Source organism: Rhinoraja longicauda, chromosome 27 (genome assembly GCF_053455715.1).
Source record: "Rhinoraja longicauda isolate Sanriku21f chromosome 27, sRhiLon1.1, whole genome shotgun sequence".
Lineage (NCBI taxonomy): Eukaryota > Metazoa > Chordata > Chondrichthyes > Rajiformes > Arhynchobatidae > Rhinoraja > Rhinoraja longicauda.
In genome coordinates, this window is record NC_135979.1 from 5,359,396 (window position 1) to 5,380,547 (window position 21,152).

Here is a 21,152-nt window from a genome sequence, read left to right on the forward strand (position 1 = left end):
AGCTGGAGTAACTCAGCGGGTCAGGCAGCATCTCTGGAGAGAAGGAATGCGTGACGTTTCGGATCGGAGACTCAGAAGGGTCTGAGACTTCTTCAGACTGAAGAAGGGTCTCGACCCGAAACGTCGCCCGTTTCTGCTCTCCAGAAATGCTGCCTGTCCCGCTGAGTTACTCCAGCTTTTTTTGTGTTTAAACGAGCTGTTTTTGGTGTCTTTCTTCTGAATGATTGAATATTTTGGGTTTTGGTTGACTTTTGAGCTAAACATCAGTGAGCCGGCAACTTTTCAACACTGCCCTGTTAGCGCTGCCGATTCAACCAGCCCGGGTTTCCCTGAGGACTTCTTGTTTCTCAGAATCGCGGAGCTCAGAAGCGATGTTGCTTTTGTTTCGGCATCTTTCACTTTCCACCCCATCTCTCCATTGCGGCACAGACCACCAGAAGAAGGGTCTCGACCCGAAATGTCACCCATTCCATCTGTCTAGAGATGCTGTCTGTCCCGCTGAGTTACTCCAGCTTTTTGTGTCTATCTTCGGTTTAGACCAGCATCTGCAGTTCTTTCTTCCACACTTCACAACCCATTCCGGGAACCTCACCCTTTGCTATGCAGTCTCCCCGCCATTCATAAATCATATTCCATTTTTTTAAATCTTCTCGCCACATCCACATTTCGCCCAGATTAGGTTAACCCAAATGATGTGGCTGCACTCCAGATCTTATGAGATTCTTATGAGATGTTCTCTTGATGTGTCGGAGTAAAGCGAATGAAAGGGATTGACAACAGAATTTACCGAAGGTAGACCCAAAATGTTGGAGTAACTCAGCGGGACAGGCAGCATCTCTGGAGAGAAGGAATGGGTGACGTTTCGGGTAGAGACCCTTCTTCAAAGGAGTTTTCCTTTGATACATTTACTTTATTCACTCCAGGTCCACATTCTCAAGGAGCCGAAACGTTTTATCGTTTATGGCCGTTAGTTTTTGGACCCCACCTGCTTTTGCCGAAACATTAAATCCTTGCATGACTTTGAGGGCACTCTGCTATCGCTCGGCTTTCCGCCCCTTCCAGTAGCTAAAAACGCTGGGTTCCAAGACCCTGCGAAAACTACTTGCGTCTTCTCCTATGTTTCTATATCCATTTTGTTGCATGAAGATGTAACGGTTGTAACTTGTAGCTGTATTCGGACTCTAAATGTGGTGGTCAACATCTTGAAATATTTGACCCTTCTATCTTCCTTCCTTCCCCACCCCACACACACAATTTTTGGAACACTTGCAAATGCAATTTCAACAAATATTCCGTGAAATCTTACAAACCCCCAAGGCAAACAGCACACTGCCTTATACCAAACAGTAGGGGACTACTGCTGATTATCGCAGGAACAAATTCCGACTTTGTAAATATTTACTTACTCTGGTACTTTTCCAAAAATTCAATTTACAACAGATCTTCATCTATGCAAAATGGGCTGCGTGAAAAATGGTTTCTTAAATGGCATGCTTTAAGGTCTGGAGGAGAGTGGTTTAAGTGCAGGTGCCTGAATTTCCTGTGTTTGCAGATGTATGATTGATCAAAAGATCTAAACAGAGCTTCACGTTTCAAACAACTGCACCTTCTATTGCGGAAAGTTGATTCGGTAGCTGAATGCAAAGAGATGGCAGCTTTTGATAGCAGAGAGTGATACCTCACAGAAACTGGCCCTTCAATCCAACTTGTCCATGCTGACCAAGATGCCCCATCTAAGCTATGCTTGCCTGTATTTGACTCATATCTTTTTAAAGGGCGGCACAGTGGCACAGCTGGTAGAGCTGCTTCCTCAATAGTGCCAGAGACCTGGGTTTGATCCTGACCTCGGGTGCTCCAGCTTCCTTTCACATCCCTAAAACGTGCCTGGTTGTAGGTTAATTGGCATCTGAAAATTGTCCCCAGTGTGTCAGTATTGATGAGAAAATGGGATAAGATAGAACTAGTGTGAACGGGTGATCGATGATGGTCAGCCACAGGGGCTGTTTCCATGCTGTATTTCTAAAACTAAAAAACTAAACCTTTCCTACCCAGGTTTCTGTACAAATGTTTTTATTGTACTTGCCTCAACTATTTCCTTGAGTAGATTGATCCGTATAGTCAGTGCCTTGATTGGAAAGGTCACCTGTCAACTTCCTATTAAATCTTTCTCTTCTCACCTAAAACCTTTGCCCTCTAGTTCTTGATTCCCCTCCCCTGGAAAAACTGCATCAACCTCATGATTTTATACACATCTGCAAGACTCCCCTCAGCCTTCTGGGCTGCAAGAAAATAAAATTGCGAGCTTGCCCAACCTCTCCCTATAGCTCATACATAAGGGAGACAAGGATACCAGCATGGGGTGCAGTTACATTGCAGTGACAGAGCTGCTACACGAGTCATCCTGATGTCTGAAAACATTCAGATAAGTACTCTAACAGCTCCTGCCAGCAGACTAGCTCATCCCATCTCACCCTTAAATTTAGTACAATTCCAGACCATGTCAAATCCCTGATACTCTAACTTGGGTTACCATAACGTATAACAGCTCTTTGTTGACTGCATGAGGTTATTGGTTGGAACATAACGAGGTCTTAGCACTACGCACATCCAATAAACCAGGCAAATGAAAAGTATCCAGATGGCTGGATACATTAAATTTCAAAAGGCAATATGCAAGTTGGCAGCAAGGAAAACCCAAGAACAAACACGTTTCTCAGTTTGGTTCTGAATGCATGAACCAAATCATTAATCATCAAGCAAAGCAAACGTGATGGTAACCTTATATTTTCTAATTTAATTGTAATCTTTCCCCTCTTTTAGCAGGTTGCACATCTCTTTATTGTCAAACATACTGCTGGTGGATTTATGTAATCACTATGGTACCTATTTTATTTAAAACCTGTGCCAATTTTGACAAATGTCAAGTATAATCAATAAACAATGACACAGCTACATCATCACATATACAGGAGGAGCTGCACATATCAAAAACCCTAAAAAGACAAAAATGATTTTGAACAGAAATTAGGGGAATTAAATCACCGTTTAAAACCTGGTGTAATTTAGAGTGGAATTTGTTCCACAGATATGTGAATGCAACCAAACCAGACATTCATAACCAATGTAACCGTAAAAGGTATTTAAAATATTAAAGGGTCTTGGACTATCAATAACAGCATTTTCTTACAGAAATTTGTGACAGAGGCTAAACAGCCTCAGACAATGCCATGCAACTTAAGTAGTTTTATTTTCAGTAGCCTAACACAGGAATAACATAAAATAGACACAAAATGCTGGAAAGTCTCTCAGTCTGAAGTAGAGTCTCGACCTGAAACGTCACCTATTCCTTTTCTCCAGTGATGTTGTCTGACCCGCTGAGTTACTCCAGCATTTTGTGTCTATCTTCAGTTTATACCAGCATCTGAAGTTCCTTCCTAAACAGGAATAATATAAATGGGCAGATCGTGTTTTTTGTACATACAGCTTTTTCATCAACTACAAGCTACAGGTTTCCAACATTATGTAGTTTTGCACAACTCAAAATAATCTGTATTGCTTGTATAATTTATTTAAATAAGCTCACTTTACAGAAGAACCAGCTAAAATGAATGATTTGTTGCTGATTGCACTAAATGCGAGGTCAACTGTAATTGCCACAGTTCAGCCATACCATATAGTACCACAGATTTCAAAATTGTATAGAAAGCTACAAATATACACATAAAGATTATATTCTATTTGTACAATTTTACAGTCAAATTTAAAAGGGCACATTTACATCTTGCCACTTCAATGCTCCCCTATCTTTTCTCAAGTTGGGCATTTTGAACAATTAAAAAATAATAATCAAGCCGATGTTCCTTTTAAATGGTCCATTCCACTGATAAACAAGGAACTTTATAAATAGACCGAACTACTTCACTTAAAGCACATATTATGGAAAGGGAAAATTATGGGTAATAAACAGAAAATAATAAAATACTTAAGCTATGGATTCCCAGTTTTAAAACTAAATTTACAGTCAAAAAATTGTGATAATTATTGAAAGCATGTAGTGGCAAAAATCAAATATGTTTGAAGATGTTATTTAAGCTTTCATTCTAACTAATTAGCAGAAAGACATCTAGATATCTTTCTCAGATGGTCATCATGGATCATGGAATAGCACAAATATTTGGTAGCCAATTGTGATTTCAGTCATTCAAACATGAGCAACTTTATTATTTTGAATAAAGGATTACAATGTTTAAGTTCTGCTTTTTCTGTCAACTAGCTGATGGACATCTGCTTACTAAGTACTGCAAACAAGGAGCTCACTTGACAAATGGGTTCTGTTGTGTTGTAGCACAATCGGTGGACTGATTGAGACTAGACAAAAATCCACTGAAGCTTCAAACTTCTACAATCAAAATCTGGTACATGCAAACATGCCACCCTTTCTGTCTGTGACATGTGACAGTACTGGAGGCAGACAAATCAGCTTGTGCCATAAATTATGATTCAGGTGCTTCTCCAGTATTCCAAAAATTGCATATTAGTCCATGAGAAAATGATTGTTTAAAAATCTTAATAATTGTTGAATTAGGCTGTAATGATTGTTTTAGTCAACTGCAACATCCAAGCAGCGAGGAAATAATTCCTGAGTTGTGGCCATCATCTGATGACTATCAGAAGTATACTTTGGTGTCAGTAAATATCGTAAATAAAAAGTAATAGATAAAGAAAAACACAATGGGAAATGGATCTTTCTCAGCTCAAAAGGAACCACTAGAGGATTAAAAAGCATTGTTTTAGTACATGAAGAGGGAGAAAAATGGAAATGTGTGGTTATTATCTGCTTACAATTCATTCCTGAAGACCTGTTGATGACATTTCTAAAAGGTCTGGAATTCATGGGATGGAAATATAGTAAATATTGTGCGCCACATCTGCTGATTATTCCCAGCATTTTGTAATTTTAATTCAGAATTTGCCGGCTGCTGTTTGGTTTGATGGTCTTAAACTATCTGGAAAACACCTGCGGCACCCAGGAATGGATATTTATGACCCAAAACTTATAGTGTGAGTAGTCGGCTTTAACCTTTAGCATTAAATGTGCCAATTTACAGACGCACGTGTGGTTTCTAATAGCTGTCAATATCGGAATTATGTATTTAACAAATACGACGGCCAATAACCATAAGCATTCAAAATGTCCTCACTTGTGTAGGTTTTGAGATTATAATATACAACACAAAATTCTCAAAGATCACACAGAACAATTATAAAACCCATTATACCCAAATAAAAAACTGTTTTTCAAGCTCAGGATTTTACCTAGTACAATACTGCACGCTAACATTTTTCACAGGTTCCGAACATACAAATATTCACGTCAGCTAACTGTTAAATACATTGTTGTGCAGGAAGATGGAGACTTCTTCATTGGCAATTCTTCCAGTGTTTTATTTACAACCTTCTCATTTAATGGCAACTTGATAATATGTGCTGGTGGCCAGGTCTGAATGAGAAATACATTTCATTACACACTGATAATAGTGAATAAAGTTAAAATGAATGAGAAAATACATCAACTGAGGCAAATGCACAAAATAACAGACATTTCCAAAAGGTTCATATAGCCAACATATCAAAACAAATGATGATTGAATTTGTAAGCATGATTATGGATTGGTTTAACTGAACCATGAAGCAAATTCATTTCAAATGACACAAAGGAAACGGTTGGACACAATACATCAAATCTGTTAATATGCAACAATTGTATATCTATCCCCAAATCGTTTACAATAACTTGTTTAAAAAAATGTCTATAGATGATTTAGATAATTTATAACTGCCTAAACTGTACTATACTCACTATTGAGTTTTCGGTTTAGGTGCTGGTGTAACTGGTGTAACTGGTGTAACTGGTGTAACTGGTTCCTATTTGAAAAACACAGAAACAAGAAAAAAAAAGTTATATATTCAAGACTGAAACTATATACTTGACCAAGGAAAGTCAATTCTGATGTCCAACAAATACAGATTAAGTTAAAAATAAACAGGCATTATTTATCTTCATACGTTCCCATGAAATTCCAACATCTTTTAGCAAATGAAATCAGTATCATGCTACAGAATTGTAATAAAGGTCAAATACAATATAATTGAAAATCTGTGAACACAATATGAGCAGTTCCCATCTGATTTATTATTTGTTGGGTCACCTAACCTTCGCTGGGCCACATGCCGTTAAAGGGTTGTGGGAAGGAGTAAGGTGAAGAGACGCTGCCGACACATGCTTTAATGCAACTTGAAATTGTACATACATGAAATCTAATTAAAACGAACAGGATGCTTGAGTAACACATTTCACATGGATAGATCATTCAGTTGTGATGGCATCCAATCTACCTCACTGTTTTAGTTTCCAAGGGGAAGATTTGAGAAAATAATTACCTAAACTTTCCATTGGAAATTTATACATGATTAGTATAAACTTCATCAGTTTAACCTGTTCAGTACTGCCTTCAACCACTGAAGGTCACCTCACCTTCTGTCTCCTTTCTCTGTTCGTTTACTTATTTACTTATTTATCTATTTATTCATTTCCCTATGTTCTCTAAATCCCTGTAAAGCGTCTTTGAGTATATGAAAAGCGCTATATAAATGTAATGCATTATTATTATTATTATTATTATGTGTATTACCAGAAATTCTTACCGATGTCATAATACCCATCAGTATAACATTACAATCAGCAGAGGTTCAGAGATAACATGTCAACGTGGTTCATGGGCAAAATCTCCATATACTTGGCTTCTAATATAAACAGTTAAAATCTCTGTATTGACCATAGCCGAAGGAAGGAAGGAAGGCAGCATATTTAACGTATGTCTATTTCCTGCTCATTGATCAAGTTAAACGAACCCGATTACGAAGATCAAGGAGAGTGTCCACCAAGCTGCTCTGCTGTTCCAAATCCTTAATAAACTTGTAGCATTTCCACACAGCACGGATGAGGAAGCACTAGATTCAAAAATCAGAAGATGATTTGAGTGTCAATACTTACATCAGCAATGTTTGTACACATACATGGATATCAAATAGGATTCACGCTATGATGTAAAAAATAGTTTTATCATTATAATTGAAATTGCCTGGCAATAAATAAAAATACAAGGTTTGGGAGGCAGCAACATATTAAATTCCTTTTAAGTTGTCATTGGTTAGTTTACACTGAACTTTGTAGAGGCAAAATTACAATCAGTACAATTCAAGTAACTTTTGTGTAGTTTGTGTAGTAACATATAATGTTACCTTACATTTTATATCTCCTCCCATTTTTCCGTTCTTCTTAGATGTTGTAAATATAGAGCAAATTATAGTTTGAGGAAAGAATTATTTCCAAAACTATATGTATTTCTTAGTGGAAACTATATAACATGCCAATTACCCCTCATGCTTTTACTTGATTTACTGAAGTAATCAAGATACCAAAAATTAAAGTGCAATTATCACTGCACAGAATTAGTGGAACGTCAATCTGAACTAGAATTTACATATCAGTGGAGAGACTATTTTAGCTTCCAACTATGACAAAAGCAAATACTTGAGAAAGGAAAAGGGGAAGAACTGTCAAGGTCTTTAGCCAGGAAGCCAGGAAGTACAAACTTCTAAAAGTCAAGGATAAGAATGAAACAGGTACCAAACCAGGCTTCCATTTTAAAAGCAATGGGTGCATTTCTAAATGTACCACAGTGGGGCAGCACAGTTGTGCAGCTGCTGGATGGAGCTACTACTGCACAGCTTTAATGACGCAGGTTCAAATCTTACCTCTGCTGTTGTGGGCAAATTGAATGCTCTTTCTATGGCCATGTCTTTTCTGGAAGGTGCCCTAATTTCCTACCACATCCCAAAGACATGCAAGTTGGTAGCTTTATTGGTCACTGAAAATTGAGCCCATTGAGCAGAGCAGTAGAATCTCGAGAGGGTTGATGGCAACATAGGCAGAATAGGTTACAGGGAAAATTAGTGAGGGAATGTGTTTGCTCTGCAAGCTGGCACAAACCCGCAGCCAAAATGGCCTCCTTCAATAATGTATGCAATTATCAAAACATTTGAAATATTCAGAATATTAATGTACTCAGATAAATTATTAACTCCCAAGAGGGACAGAACGGACCAGATGTTCAAGTAATTGAACAACCATTAATTTGCCATTGCAATTCAAATTTAGACCAAAGATTTCACTTAAGATCTTCAGCATTGAAGGAGGGCAGTCAGTCGTTCCACTATATCTTGAGTGCATCTCCTTATTCCAATTACCTCTTCCTCAATCTTCTATTTTACAATTAAAACAGCACATTCACTTGTAGTTTCAAGTGTGTTCTAGAATTATGCTAGGAATGAAAAGGTTGTAGAGTACAGCTGTTACAGCAGGATTGCATCCGAGAAAAAACATCCGCATTGCGGATTTTCCACACTGCAAACCCTTGACAAAAATTGTAGTTTCTTTAAAATTGTGTTCATTTAGCTATTTGTTCTCACATATCGAACATCAGCGTAAATTTTTATTCACTATCTGAAATGTTTGGTCATGATTTGTGAAAATATTCACAAGGGCAAATTTCTGTTACCCAACTGCCTTGACAACGGGTAGCACTATAGTTGCAAAGGAAAGCATCCTCTCCATCACTCCTCACCTTCAAATAAACAGAGAAGTGAAACGTGAATCAGTTATTCACAAAAAAAGGGACAAAGAAAAAATTGTGAACTAAGGCAGTTATCCTGTCATCAGAAGCAGGGAAAATGCTCATATCTGTTATTTTAGAAGTGGTAACAGGGCACTTGGAAACTAACAACAGGACTGAGCAGAGTCAACATGTATTTATGAAAGGGAAATAATGCTTCAGAAATGTTATTGTTTTTAGTTCTAATCGCAGAATGATAAGGGAGTATGTGGAAACGGTATATTGAGACTTTCAATGGGCTTTTGCAAAAGAAGTCATTAAACAAAATTAAACATGTTATTGGGTCCAAGAGGTCTGAAAAATGCACAGAAAACAGTAGGAGCAAGTGGATTATATTCTATATGGGAAGCTGCAATTAGTGGGATGCTGCAGTGCACAATCTGTCTCATTAAATTGTATGGGAGAGGGGGAGACGGAAATTAAGAGCAACATATTCAAATTTGCTAATGATACAAAGCTGGGTGGTGGAGTGGGTTGTGAGGTGGAGACAAAAAAGGACTTCAGGGAGATCCAGACAGAATAAGTGAATGGGCAGGAGTGGCTGTTAGAATCTACTGTAGAAAATCAGAGATCATTCACTTCAGTAGAAAAAAAAGAACGACAGAATATATTTTAAATGGTGAGATCCTGAAAATGTTGATGTTCCAATGGACAATTGGTGTCAGTGTACAAAAATCACTCACAAGTAGCATGGAGGTACGCCATGCAATTCGAAACATTGGTCTTTATTGCAAGATGATTTGAGTACAAGAGTAATAATGTACAGCTGCAATTATACAGGACCGTGGATATGACCAGGCCTGAACTATTGTGTACAGGTTTGATGTTCCTATCCAAGGATGGATATACATATGATAGAGGGAATACAATATATATTTTTAAATCACCAGATTGATTCCTGGGATGGGTATGCAGTGTTCTAGTTGAGAAGAAAGTGTAATCTTATTGAAATGTACAAAATTCTTGCAGGGTTGACGCAAGGATGATGTTTTCCCTCACTGGGACAATTGGTTCTAGCAGACATTCTGGCAAAATAAGGGCCAGACCATTAAGGGTCGACAGGGAAAAAGAGAACAGGCTGCAGATATTGAAATCTGGAGCAAAAAAACCCCAACTGCTGTTGGAACAGCAGGTCAGACAGCATCTGTGCAGCAGGGGATTGGAGTTTACTATGTTTTGGGTCAAGACCCTGCATCAAGACTGAGAGGGGGAAAATTGCATTACATGGAGGATCATCAATTGTTGGAATTTTTGGCCCCAGAGGAGTGTGGTGGTTCAGTCACTGAGCATTGTCAAGGCAGAGATTGATCGATTTTTGATATTAAGAAATAAGGGAAAGAAGGGGTTATTGCAAGAAAATAACATGAATGCAAACAGATCAACAAATGGATAGACTTGAGGAGACTCAAGAAAGGGAAGCAGGAGTAGGCTAAAAAGCTTTGTGTAGCCAAGTGGCTCTTTAGTTTATATTCAGATGGAGAATACATACTTGTAACAGATACAGAAGGAGGCTATTCAGCTATTGTATCCGTTTATCCGAGGAAACTACACCACATCCACTTTAACATTGGCAATATTCAGCAACTTCTATAGGGACACCAGATACACGTATTGTGCAGTGAGCTATTAAAACAACATGGTGATCATCCCTAAAACATTTGTTAAACACTGTTATATTTTATGACAGCAACATAAATTTGATATTCAGCAACATTTGGATTTCTTACCTTCAAAAGCATAACTGTTATGAACATAAGTGAAAATATAATCATTGCTTTTCTGCTGCCTGGGCCAGAAACAGCTTCTCTTTCTGGGAAATAAAACTTAGCACAAAAAATATGATTTACTTGAAAATGCAACCCATACATACATAGCACAAGTTCTTCATGCCAATTCTCCTTTGAATGTTAAAAAAGTTAAAAAGTAACAGTTTGGTGGTTACTAATTATAAGCACTGTAACTCAGTGAAAATCAAATCAAACCCAGACGAATGGGATGAATATCCCGTCTGTGCACCAGCTCCAACGAATCCATGTGATCAAACAAACATGTGGGCTACTTCCAAGTAAAAAAAAACTTTAATTCCACCTGGGCAACCAAATTGTACAATTGCAGAAAAGTTGCGGTAAGCATCTCTTCAAAAAGTTAGTAAATTAACAAATATATCAGGGTTGTCAAGAAATGTCTTGAGATTAGAATCTCTGCATTACGTCGCAATGACAGAACAACATGACCAATCCTAAAATCCAGAAACAAGGAACTGCAGATGCTGGTTTATGACACAAAGCACTGGGGTAAACTCAGGAGCTCTGGAGAAAAAGGATGGGTGACGTTTCGGTTCTGAAGGAAAGTCCCGACCCAAAACGTCACCTATTCCTTTTCTTCAGAGATGCTGCCTGACCCGCTGAGTTACTCCAGCACTTTTGTCTGCCTAAAATCTAGAAGGTGAGAATACATATTGATCAGGAAATCTAAAAAAACAGCATTTATGTGGCACTTTTTCAGGTAGTAAAACATTCCAATAACTTACATGAGAAGGTTGTACAAATGAAAATTAACATTAGCATCAAAAATGGATCAGCAGGAACAACTAAAAGCAGGCATGTTTTAAGGAGCATATCACAGAGTGAGGTGGAGAACAGACAGATTTAGGGAGAGAATTTCACTGTGTAGGTCACAGGTGACTGAAGGCACCACTGATGAGGATGAGAAAACCCCCCACAAATGGCCAAGTTGGAGAAAGTTCTGAGAAGACTGCAGGGCTGCATGAAATTATTAAAATTGGAGAGAAAAGCTTTGTGTGATCTGAACGAGAGGTACTAAATCAATGCGTCAGTGTAGATAGATAGGATTCTAATGTGGATTAGGATATGAATGATGCAAATTTATTTCTGGACTGGAGGGATATAAGAGCGGATGAGAGTTGTAGCAATACATCACTTCAGGTGCAGTTGAGCTGAGTGTTACTACATACATGGAAATAGACATTGTGTGATAGAGGATAATGTGATAGGAACTTAATTCAAGACCAAATTGGTCAAGCTGTCTGGGTCAGCTTGTGACAGTGGACCGAGAGCAGTCAGATTCTCTCAAGAGGAAGGATTATGGTTCCGCATGGGAAAAGTTCATCTGATTCAGTTTTCTTGTTTAAATAAAATAAATTACTACTTACTGCACTTTAGTTGAAGTAATTTGAAAAGTTGCCTGTTAACTCTTCAGTTTAGTTTCACTTCCATGAGAAGTTTGTTAATTATGTTGGACAGGTCATGTTGTTGGCCTACCCCATACCAGACATCCAAAAAATATATACCATTCCCAGTTCTGCCACCTGAACACCAGGAAGGCTGAACAAAAGATATAGTAACTATATCCTGCATGCTTCCGTCCATCTGAAGATGACACATCCAGGTGCCACTCTTCAATCTACCATATCATCACCTTCTCCATCCTTCAGTGCTCCTGTCTTTTGTTCAGCCTTCCTGGTGTTCAGGTGGCAGAACTGGGAATGGTATATATTATAGTTGAATAATCGGTGACAGCCAAGGATAGATTTTGGGGATTCCTGATTTTGCTGGTGGTTTAAGAGGAGCCCCTGGCAAATATTCTTCTCTCATGAGTTAGAACTAGAAGACAACATTACCACTCAGTTGAATGACAAGGATGTTTTGTAAAAGGTTGAAACAGTCAATTGTGCTGGAAGCTATAAAAATGGATGTGAAATGATTGTGCACTAGAAGGACACTATTTGTAAGTTTTAGTACTGAAGCAAGCTGGAAACATAAATTGCAGGGAACATGCCAGGGAACAAGTGACATGATGGGACGCAAGGAAGGACAGGGAAAATGGTATGCTATTTTACAAGAGTGTGATACCAAAACATTTGAGGGGATGAATACCCAAGGCAATGGAACACCATTTACAGCAATTTATTAAACACAAGCTGGAGAGGAACAAAAGAGCAATCATTTTCAATTCCAAGTCCAAAGCAAGCAAGTTAGGTACTTACCACGTTTTGAACATAATACTTGACATGTATGCGTTCTGGTAATTCAATGTAGATGCCAAGTACTTCTATGCAATAGATGATGAAGTCCACTACCATGTAAATTATAAATGGAATCAGAAAATACGTATAGTACTAGATCAGAAAATAAACATGGAAAAATAAATCAATAGCCATATTAAGTTCCCCATGTCAATGGGGCTGGTTAAACTGGACAACTATGAAATAATTACTCATGCAAAATATGTTACTTATGCTTCAATTGCCAGAAGAATTCATTCAAAATTTACCAAATCAGTGCAAGATTTCAAAGCATTTCATATGGATGTCCCAGAAGTAAAAAATAAGTTTTACACTGGAGATATTTCCTACCCACAAACCAGCCATATTCAAATCAACACGAGGTGTATCGATTAATTGCAGACACTTGCACGCCTTACTGAATGCTTCTTTTAAAAAAGATAACATTTTAAGAAAGGGTCTGTTACCATCATTTAAAAAGCTTTCAAAAGTTAATTAAAAAAATGATTATTTGATATATCTGTTTATAATTAGAGTCAAACAGAAGGCAGACTCAATTCTAACGCCATGTATATAGTTTGGATCAATTTACCCCCTTTTGCCTCCTGCTTCTTTTCACAACCTGAAAGGAGTTTTGCCATAGGACAGCTATAAGGTGATTGGCTGACAGTTGACTCCTTTGGTCGGCAGATACAGGCCCAAGGAATTCTGTGAGGTGATAAAGTATGCCAAGGAGCATAACTCAACATTGAATCCAAGTGCTTTGTCTCTATCGCAAAAATCATCATATCCCATTGAATGCCAGTTATTTAAATGGTGATTATTCCAATTAATGTGGAGGAAAGAACTGCAGATGCTGGTTTAAATCGAAGGTAGACACAAAATGCTGGAGTAACTCAGCGGGACAGGCAGCATCTCTGAAGCGAAGGAATGGGAGACTGAAGGGTCTGTCCCGCTGAGTTACTCCAGCTTTTTGTGTCTCCCTTATTCCAACTAATTTTTCCTTTACATTCTAAAATCACAATAAAAATCCTTTGCTTTTCACATAAGTCTTTCATGTTGTCATGACATCCCAAAACTAACCAAATTGTTCTGAAGTGTAATTACCACTGTAACATAGGAAATATGCTTGATAATTTGCATGATTCAAGGACCACATATATCGTTGTCTGGACAGTCCCCTTTCATGGTATTAATGAAAGGATAGTTAGCCAACTCTGCAACTTGTTGAATTGTGACATTGACCCTTTTATAACCATGAATGGTTTACATCATGCCACACTCAAGGGACAAAGGCTTATGTGTAAAGAATGTAATCTTATACCAGTCATCAGCCCAAATCCAAGCATGTCCTCAACAGCTTTATAATGGAAATCTGCATTAAACGATGATTCTGTGACAATGTAAGCACCTCCAATACTGAAAGTTGTGGGTTAAAGAATGAACACAAAACTCTAACTGCAATTCTGATATTCCAAAAGCAGTGCTGATAGCCCAATATACATTGTGAATATGTCATCAACCAAGGCCATATCTGACTCGTCAGTAATTTATCTCACTTAGAAGGAAGGATCCCAGAAGATGACCATCCATGGTTAATAAAGGAGATCAAGGAAAATACTAAATCAAAGACTAGGCTATGGAAGGGGATTGTCCAGACATTTATATTTGTGGGCCTTGAGTGGCAATTGCTTGTAGTAGATTGGAGAGCAGGGAATTTTACATGAAGAACCAGCAAGAGATACAAATTTACACCGGCTGGTCCGACATTCATCGGGACTTCCGTGGGCAACTTGTTAACTAGTGCCTGGGCTGCCTATGCAAGAATTGCAAGTTTTGCTATTCAATTAATTTATGTAATATTTGTTTTATTTAAGTTTCTAAGAGATAATTAGTGGGTCAGAGGTGTATTATATCATTATTACGTGACCACTGTTAGTCCGGCAAAACAGTCAATAGTTCTGGCATGGTTCTGGAATCAAGGGTGCCGGAAAATTAGTGATGAACCTGTGCATGTGGAGATGTTCCTACGAGTGCACAGCATCCTCATACTGGCTACCAATTTTACAAGTTTGCTCTAATACCATTTTTGTATTGTGTATAAAAAGGAAGGCGGCTTTGCACAATTTAAACAGATGCTTACTTCAGATATATTCTTGCTAAATTACTATACAACTGTCAGCTTCTTACCTTAATAATTCCATAAACTGCTAAGCCACTGACAGCAGTCAGGAAAATGTCAAAAATAAGAGATGTAAAAGTGTTCACTGAAAGACATAGTACATTTTTAAACATTAATAGGAAATGTCTGTGAATAATGTCAGCATACTGTTACAATTAATCATCAAATCAAATCGAACATTGCCTTAGGAGTGTGTTAAGCACTATACATAGATTTTACTTAGAGTCCGTAGAATTGCATTTTAATTGAATTAGTTAACATAATAGAATAATTAGCCAAAATTTTAATAATGCCAATTCAACTGAAATTGGACGCGAAAGAAAATTACTGTGCATTTATATAGCACCTTATTGCAAGCTCAATGTGGTCTTAAATGCTTTACAGCTAATGAAGTGCGTTCATTCTTTGATAGCAACCTTTTAGGAATGCTAATTAGGGGCAAATATTGTTCTGTACACTGAATATGTGCTATTCATGAAAATAGTGGTAAAGAACATTTTGCAGCACTTGAGGGGACAGATGAGATTTCAGTGCAAGATGCCATTCAAAAGCCATCTGACAGCAAAACACTCTTGGTACTGCACTGGAATGTCAGCCTGGATGATGTGTGCACTGATCTACAAACCTATAACTTTGACAGAGTCAAAAACACTCAAATTCCAGGCTATTTTATTGTGCATTTTACAACAAGGAGACTTTTGAACATGCTTATGAAGGCCAAAAAAAAGATTTAAGTTGTCAACATGACAGATGTGAACGGAATAAGCATTTAGGATAAATGGGTCAATAAACCTTCATTTGATTTAACAACAGCTGCCAAATCAAGTCACCTTAGCAAGTTTTTTTTCACCAAATGATTTATAAATTTAGAATAAATAGATTGTTGTGAATAACATTGAAGATGTTCTAATCTAAACTGTATTAAAAATCAGGACTAAGCACTCAAAGTATTTACCTACCTCCCTGAAAAAAGCCTTCAAAATGAATACCGACAACAGAAACATCTACTTTTGAATCTGGCCTGAATAATCTCACCAGTTCAAATCCAGCCATTACTGTCCAGATAACCTATCAGAATACAAATGATTTTGCTATTATCTAATGTGTACATCAACAGCAGTCAATCAACGTTCACAAAAGTGGACATGTGTCCATTCAATAACATTTTTTTTCTTAAAACCACAAAGTGTGGAGAGGAACTTCTGCAATGAGTTATCAAACATCTACTCAAATAAAAGATGAGCAGATGAATTTTCAGTTGTCTTACAAAGAGAATATATTCTTTCCAACTGCCGTAACACACAAGGCAGGAATATTTTTCAATGTATAAGAAAAATCCATTAAGTAACACTGCAATATTTTATTTTGCATGCATGCATCTTAGATTCATCATATGACAAAAGAGTAATAAAATATGGATCAAAGTCTAAGTTGATAACATCTCATGTTATTCAAATTGCAGATGTGTGATATGCAAGACACAAGCAGCGAAATGTCACACAAGATCACAGAAAGAACCAGTTAATAATAGACATATTTAATATTATTTGAGTGACACTATCAGACCAGGACGCAGCAGAACTAATCTGTTTGTCCATTGTACAAAAGGGCCTTTTATATCTGCTTGAGAGCATAAACATACATTAAAGCAAGTCAAATACAAGTCAAGTTAATAATGCATCCTTGGATGTTATACTTAGAGAAAATCCTCTCAAATTTGAAAGGCAAACAAGCAAGCTCTAAGAGGATACGAAATAGAGCCATATGAACATTGAAAACTAACCAGCACTTCTTTCAGGATTCATCAATGTATTTTTCTCTCAAGTACATGCCAAGGTCCCATTTAAAGATCAGTAGGAATTTTAAAACTGTGGTCAATAGTTAGTGAGCGTGCCGGTAAAGCTGCTGCAATGACATTGTTCCTGTTCATATAACAAATAAACATCCTGACTCTGGAAGTATGATCATTCCGAAAATACTTCCTGCTCTCGGACATTATATACGTGCTCTACAACCTTATCATTCTAAAACCTAACTGGATTGTATTCAGTCCCTTTAACATTTTTAAAAGCTTCAATTGCATGTATTTGTTTTCACTCTATACTCTTATTAGGTAATACTCCAATGATTAGGACCATATTAAATGATTCAAGTTATTCTCCTGTGTATCATCTCCATAGCATTGATCAACTTCAACATGTGAAAGGAACCAAACAGATGGCATTCCAAAGATAGCCACTGTTGCTATTGCACTGTTGCTAAGTGTTGGAATAACTCAGTGGGTTAGGCAGCACCTCTGGAGAAAAAGGATAGGTGACATTTCGGGTCGGGACCCTTCTTCAGACTGAAAGGGAGGGGTTAGGAGGGGTTGAGCTGCTGGCGAGGTTGAACAGGACCAATCTGGGCCAGCAACAAATGCCCTCAGGCCTGATGTGGTGCCCTGGTAGGCCAATTGTTGGCTCGGAAAAGCGTGAAGAGGGATACAATGTGGTGAATTGTGGAACTGGTTAAATGACTAGGGTGGAGGAAGGGGCCAAGGGGGGAGGGGAGCGCATTCCGATTGCAAAAACACTAATGCACTAAAGCATTAAGCAGTCCAAATATATGCCTCAAGTTGTGCTTGTTTAGTCATGGTCATAAAACCTAAAATTGTATTTCCTTTTTCAGCTGATGGATAAAGTTCTCTTTTAAATACTACTTTCTGCACCAGGTGACTTTGAACATTACATATATGCCTTGGGAGTTTCTCAGCCATGTTCACAACTGAACTTGAACACAATGCCCACCAGGGTTATTACCCAATAGATCTAAATTGGTCAGCACCTTGTTTTCATTCAAATTACCACCATCTACGAATTTAGGAGGGGTTTATTTTTCTTCTCAAAGATATAAACAGAAAAACTATATACAGGGAGGCGGTGGAAGATTTACAATCCAAGTACATATCTGAATGCTGAAAATGTTCAGCAGGCCATTCAGCAGCATCAGTTGACAAACAAAGGTACTGATTTCAGTCAGTGACTTTTCAAGTTCCCCAATCTTAAAACTAAATAATAATAGACAATAGGTGCAGGAGGAGGCCATTTGGCCCTTCGAGCCAGCACCGCCATTCAATGTGATCATGGCTGATCATTCTCAATCAGTACCCCGTTCCTGCCTTCTCCCCATACCCCCTGACTCCGCTATCCTTAAGAGCTCTAATTAATGACCCCATGGAATTCAGCAGATAATTGAAACCATTAGAATTGTGATTATTTGGATTAATCCACCTCCTAATTATGTATGTCAGTAAAACTGAAGTGATGTAACCATTCCTCTGAAAATGGGTTAATGGTCATTGAGAATTAGAGATTTATCTCAAATCAGCTATTTTGTTAGTGTCCTTCCCTCTATTATAAGAGCAGAAGAGGGAATGTTTGCTGAAGAATATGTAATATTGATTTTTTTCATAGTTCTTCAGCCTATGAAGTAGTCTATGCCAGGATGCAACAGGACCTGTTAAAAGGCTGATAAACGGCAAGTAACATTCACTCTTCAATTACAAGGCAATGAAAATCTCAGAGTCTGATCTCTCTTGTGGGATTTCCCCATTAATGTGAAACTTAAAAATGGGACAAACCATAAATGTAACTGCTACAACAGCAGGTCAAAGATTGGGTATTCTGCGCACGATATCAAAATTTTCAACATAATGATTAAATTACTGGACTAACAGTCAACTCCAAATAAATGCTGGAAATAAATGATGTCCACATCCCATGGTTGAAATAATAAATCAACTTAATAAAAAGTTGTACAGCAAAATATTCTTCACTTGGCCAAATGAACACCGAAGCTGCTTGATATTATTCAAAACAGCAGTCTATCCAGCAGCCTGAACATTCATTCCCTCCATTTCCAATGCTTCATGAGACTCCAGGATGTACTATCTACCAGATGCTCTTCAGAAATCTTCCACGGTTCCTTTGTCAGCACTTTCCAAACAGCAACCTGTACCACTTAGAAGGTCAAGATCAGAAGGCATTTGGGAGCACTATCATCTGCAAGCTCATCTCCAAGTCATACACCACTCAACCTTTGGTAATATATTTTCATTCCTTTATTACTGGTTAAGATTCTCACATGTACCTTCACTGGTACCAGGTAATCAGCATCTCTAATTAGCAAATTTGATTATAGACATTTCATAGCCTTAGAATTATCCGATCAAAGTCTCAAGGCAGCAATCACACCACAAACACAATCAATGATCAGATGTAATGAAGACCATAACAGCCACTCACACATTGCGGGAAAGAATACAGATGCTCCCCACCTGATGATGCTTCAACTTACGATATTTCAACTTTGCGATGGTGCAAAAGGCAGCGACCCGTAAAGCAGAGTAAACAGTATGATTCATGAGACCCATATACACTTAACATCAAATGTAAATTCATATGAGGTATAAAATTTTCTTATATCAGAGTTTTGAATATCAAACTGAGGTTATATGGCTGTGTTATCCCATTTATTTAAAGTGTAATGAATCCATGGAATCAAGGGATATGGGGAGAAAGCAGGAACGGGGTACTGATTTGGGATGATCAGCCTTGATCATAGTGAATGGCAGTGCTGGCTCAAAGGGCCGAATGGCCTACTGCTGCCCCAATTGACTATGCTTCTATGCAATTTTATTGTTAATTCAGGTATGTTTTAGACATACCCAGGCATATTAAACAGCTAATCAACGATGTGAATCACAAACTTATATGCAATGGATTCAAGAAGCCAGCATTGTCCTAGGATTACAGGATGATGCTGGAATAATAAGCAATTTTTGGTAAATAAGTATAGTCTTCAATTGTGCTTATGTGCAAGTCTGGCACACCATCCGTATCTTCTGTACTGTAACTGAGGGTTTAATTCTGATGAGTGTTTAATTCTTGATACTAAACCAAAAAAAGAAATTGTGGTTAAAAACAAAACCTTACCCATCCCCCCCCCCCCCCCCTTCCCCCTTAATGTAAAAAAAATCCACCTGGGTTAATGTTGAAAAATAAATTAAAAAAAACTTAAAACGTTAAACTTGAAGAAATATTTCTAAACAGAAAGGTTTTAATTTTGAAGGCCAGGTTCCATCTCTAACGGTCGGAGGGGGGGGAGGGGAGAGGAGTGGGGGGGGGAGGGGGGAGAAGCTCGCGCCCGCCGACCGTTATCATCCGCCCGCCCGCCAGCGGCGGCCAGAGGAGGCACCAAATGCACAGGCCGGCCCTCCCCAAAACATCAAAACGGACGCATCTCCTCATTGCAAGTGTTCATTTCCTTTACTGTTAATTGCTTAATTTTGAAGAAAAATGCGCCGCTGCTAAATTTTTGTCAATAATTTTCGGTGGCGCCTCAAGCCATCATCGCCTCATGACCTGCCCTCTGCTCTGTCGCCCCGGGTGGGGATTCTCCTCACACACACACACACATACATACACACACACATGTGCGTCGGTTCATTATTTAGTTTTCATTTTTTCCCATTATTTTGCTTGCATTTTGGTCACTATTTTTTGTTTTCAATTTTGCCGCACTAACCGTGTAAGAAGCGGCCAGGATGATGGTGCCGGTTCGGACGTGGCAGCAGATGCACCTGTTACTGCCTTGGTAAAACGTGGGGAAAAATCGCACCATCTTCCCCGCTGACAGTGTTGGCTCCCTGTCTCTATAAACATGAACTAGTGTGTGGTTGTGGTGGTGGTGGTGGTGGTGCGAGGTACAGGTCGCTCAGGCTGGTTGTGTTGTCCGTTAAACGGCGCCCGATGGAACTTATTGCGTCGCAACTTCCTGCTTCCACCACATGACACAACAAACAAAAGATCCAAACTTTAATTCAAAGCCTTTCCCCACATAACTCCCTGTGAACCCGCACTTACAGGTTCATTTTAACTTTTTTTAACAAGCTATTGTTTGATATGTTGTCAATTTATACTTTGATATATAACACCATCTGTTTCTGGTGACGACAAGGTTTCCAATGTTATGTTTACAATTATTGGGATGCTTAATCATCGGTGGCGTTGAGGTTTCCAAAGACTCCTCACACCTCTGCAATAGTCTGTTCGAAAATTTACCATCGGGCAGACGCTACAAGGCCTTCTACGCCCGCATCTCCAGACTCAGGAACAGCTTCATCCCCAGGGCCATAGCTGCTATGAACCGGTCCTGCTGAGCCAGATGGTCA

At 38.4% G+C, this 21,152-nt stretch overlaps 1 protein-coding gene across 2 annotated transcripts; it reads right to left on the reverse strand.

Annotated features, from left to right (window-relative positions):
- Positions 1-5,374: 5,374 nt before the first annotated feature.
- Positions 5,375-20,712, reverse strand: LOC144606733 (lysosomal-associated transmembrane protein 4A-like). Of its 2 annotated transcripts, XM_078423064.1 has the most exons (8): positions 20,507-20,712; positions 15,901-16,009; positions 14,950-15,026; positions 12,742-12,873; positions 10,463-10,558; positions 6,913-7,011; positions 5,861-5,925; positions 5,375-5,500 (listed from the first exon to the last, which is right to left on the reverse strand). In XM_078423064.1, coding segments are annotated over exons 1-8 (675 nt in total). In that variant the 5' UTR covers positions 20,603-20,712; the 3' UTR covers positions 5,375-5,499. The 2 variants fall into 2 exon arrangements, with proteins under 2 accessions (XP_078279190.1, XP_078279191.1); XM_078423065.1 differs by lacking the exon at positions 10,463-10,558.
- Between the last annotated feature and the right edge of the window lie 440 nt (positions 20,713-21,152).

What these genes read in the sequence shown, in the direction of transcription:
- LOC144606733 (XM_078423064.1), bottom strand. Translation starts at nt 20,602, where the DNA reads ATGGTGCGATTTTTCCCCACGTTTTACCAAGGCAGTAACAGGTGCATC. An exon ending in CAGTTTATGGAATTATTAAG is followed by an intron (nt 12,874 to 14,949) that starts GTAAGAAGCTGA and finishes TTTCTGATCTAG; the next exon opens with TACTATACGTATTTTCTGAT. An exon ending in AGTATTATGTTCAAAACGTG is followed by an intron (nt 10,559 to 12,741) that starts GTAAGTACCTAA and finishes TTTTGTGCTAAG; the next exon opens with TTTTATTTCCCAGAAAGAGA.